General features: G+C 55.2%; 1 protein-coding gene across 1 annotated transcript; it reads right to left on the reverse strand.

Annotated features, from left to right (window-relative positions):
- Positions 1–407: 407 nt before the first annotated feature.
- Positions 408–1451, reverse strand: LOC113217772 (kelch-like protein 34). Its single transcript, XM_052277180.1, has one exon. It carries the CDS (start codon positions 1449–1451, stop codon positions 408–410), a length of 1044 nt encoding a protein of 347 aa, XP_052133140.1.
- Positions 1452–3140: the final 1689 nt, after the last annotated feature.

Here is a 3140-nt window from a genome sequence, read left to right on the forward strand (position 1 = left end):
TTCTACCGAAGCGGAGTGGTTTGGTTCGGGTCCGCGCTAGCCCCGCGCCGTGCCAGCTGGTAGTGGCCCGGCGGGGTGTGATACGAAGCACACCATTCAGATAAGCATGTGACGAGGTGGCCGAGTGGTTAAGGCGTTGGACTGCTAACCCTATGAGCTCTACCCGCGCGAGTTCGAATCTCATCGTCATCCTTGGTTATTATGTTTTCCTCGTAACTTTATTTTGAAGATCTATAGTACACTATTGAAAATTGTAGTGAAAGGTCAAATGAATACAAAAACCTTAAGGTAATTACGAATAAATACACGTTTGTAATTCTCTTAAAAAGTGCTGACACATGGAGAATAAATTAAGCAGATAACAGAAAGAAAATAAATCGTGTTCTAAAAAGGAACGCTATTTTGATTCAAGGTAGGTTGAAGGCTTCATACTTCGGTTCCCAAACGCTGTAAGTCCTTTGGGTTTCTTGGACTTCTGAGAGGCCCAGTATCATATCGACAATAGCTGGGTAGGTTTCCGCAAAGTCGGTCCACTCCTCGGTGTCAGCCAGGGCCTCCATGTTGTTCGCCACGATGACCGCGAGCCGGCGGAGCAGCGCGCTGCTCATGATCTGGCGCGGGCTAGGGTCGAAGCAGGTGCGCAGGAGCTCGACGGCACGGGGAGCGTCGCAGGACCACAGCCTCAGAGAGCACTCGGTGCGTAGCTCTGGCACCATGTACTTGGAGGCGAGCTGCACCAGCTCCAGCTCCATGTTGCCCCAGTCCTCAATCTGATCAGTGTAGAGGTACTCCAGGAACCTTTCGACCGCCGCCCTGGAGAAGTCCACGAGCTCGACGCGGCCCTCCCGAGCCTCCCTGAAGTCGCCCGTCAACATCTTGTCGAGCACCGGGCTGCGCGCGGCCAGAACGTTGCGGTGCGCGGGCAGCTCCACGCCGTCGACCACCAGCTTCACGTCGCAGTGGTTGCCCCGCAGACGGGCCTTGTTGAGGTGGACGCCGAGCCCGAGACCAGGCGCTATCGTATGTTGCAGGTCAGCGACAAATACCATAAAAAGAAGGGTCACCTTCGTGAAATGGTTACGGTTATCCTTAGCCACATGTACAGACACAACTTTATCAAACCGTTGGGTGCCTTTGTGAAAGAGAATGCTCGTTTCGCACGAAACGCATGGGACTGGCCTTTCGGTGGTGGTGTGCTTGTACCCTAAGGTCATCTTGCAGCGAACCATAGTCGATTGATCGGCCGCTGACTTGCAGGCTGATAAGGATAAATTAAGTAATAATTTTCCACCACAGTAATCATAGTCAAGGCTCGGTTGAAAGGAGACGCTGGTCCCGTCCACTGTTGTAACTGATTTTACACAATTATAGCCATCTGACGGTAAGTCCACAGTGCTCGTCTGCTCTGCGATGAGCACCAGCCGCATACCAGCATAGAGCTGAGCAGCCATGGAAAAGCTGGGCGTTGCGATGCCACTGGTAGACTCTGAAACAAGAAGAACCAGTCAGACGAAAACAGTCTAAGAAGTTCTCCTCCGCTCAGTAAGTTTGCTTCATCTAACAGCACTGCAAATGATTCGAAACATCCCATTAACAAGAACTTATAGCTCTCAATTCATTTGTGCACTTCCTTCCTATCAGACACTCTGCGCTACCTTACTTCTGTTACATTACTCGGAAGCGAGTGGCCAGTAGATTCGGCCCGCCCACTCCCGTGCAAGTAGACTGTACCGCATCGCGCCCGCGCGCCGACGGGTTGCCTATACTCTCGATCCGTGGTCAGAGACGGAAAGTCGAAACGGGAAACTCAACCGGCTGCGAACATTTTTCCCTTTGTTGGTTTTCCAACAGTTGCATATGGGTCGGGTTTAAAACAACTTGTTCTTTCCAGATTCCTTTTGAGCGCGCCTCTGGCCTGGAATGGAGAGCCTCTGAACTGTGAGTGTACACGTACTGATGCGCCCCTGGTCCTCCGTGTGTGGGTGTGTGTAGCCCCCCCCCCCCCCCCCCCCAATCCTTTTCCATGACCTCCCTGCTCCTCTGCGGCTCTGAGAAACATTTTAATCCACCTACCGACGTCATAAGTGTAAATTTGCTGGCGCTGCAGTTGCATCGCAGCCGCGGGGACTGAAATCCTTTCCAAACGAGTCCTCGCCCTCTGTCTCACTCGCCCCCCTTGTCTCTATCTGTCGCTCGCTCTCTCGCTCGCTCTCGCTCGTGTGCCGTGGCTCCATACAATGCCCCCCGCCGCCCCCCGGCCCCGCACCTCTCCGGGCCCCGGCTAATGAAAATGCTGCGAATTAGGTCGAGTTTATAAAATTATGTGCGGTTGGCGTCCCGCTTTGCGTTCACGCATCGCGGCGGATTGGAAAGGGAAAAGTATGAAATCAAAAGAGTCGGACCACTCCACATGCACGAGGTCGGGGGGCGGCCCGGGAGAGAGGGAGAGGGGGGCAAGTACCGCGGGTATTCGTTACGCACGCCCGAGAGAGACGGGAAGAGAGAAAACAGGGAAACAGAAAAGAGATTGATGAATTAGAGAGCCGTTTGAAGGCCGCGGCAGGAGGGGGGGGGGCGGTTTGAAGATGGTGGAGCAGGAGTGATGGAGGAGAACCATACTGCGGATGAGTTGAATGTGAAGGGTGGAGAGGGGCGGGAAGAGGGGGGGGAGAGAAGGGCGGGCGGTGGATGGTGGAGAGTTTGAGAACCAGTCCTGGGCAAGGGCGGGAGAGAAAAGGGAGATGTGGAAGGGAGAGGAAGTTTGGGTTCAAGTGCCCTTACTTTCCTACCCTCTGGACAGATTCAAACTCGAGTCCCTCCCCCTCCCCACCGAGACCCTTGGGTCCCACCCACGTCTCGGCGACCGCAGACTCGGTCCCGGCAGCCCTGGACGCCCCTCCAGGGCCCCGGCCCAGACCCCCCGCCGCCCGCGGACTCCAAGAATTTCCTAGACAAGGGTCGGACCTTCCAATTGGTCGTTCCGAGCGCAGTAGTACATAGTAGGGTTGCTTTCGGACAAAGATGGGGGAGGGGAGGTAACGCGCCCCGGCCTCCAGGGGAGGGTGTCAGGGGCGGTGAGGATGAGGCTGGCACAAACTGTCCAATGCGGTGCTGCAAGGTGTGACGTCACGGGCCACAAT

This window comes from Frankliniella occidentalis, unplaced genomic scaffold, assembly GCF_000697945.3.
Source record: "Frankliniella occidentalis isolate FOCC.00 unplaced genomic scaffold, Focc_3.1 Scaffold5991, whole genome shotgun sequence".
NCBI lineage: Eukaryota > Metazoa > Arthropoda > Insecta > Thysanoptera > Thripidae > Frankliniella > Frankliniella occidentalis.

Coding starts and splice junctions, on each gene's coding strand:
- LOC113217772 (XM_052277180.1), bottom strand. CDS start 1,451: ATGGCTGCTCAGCTCTATGCTGGTATGCGGCTGGTGCTCATCGCAGAG.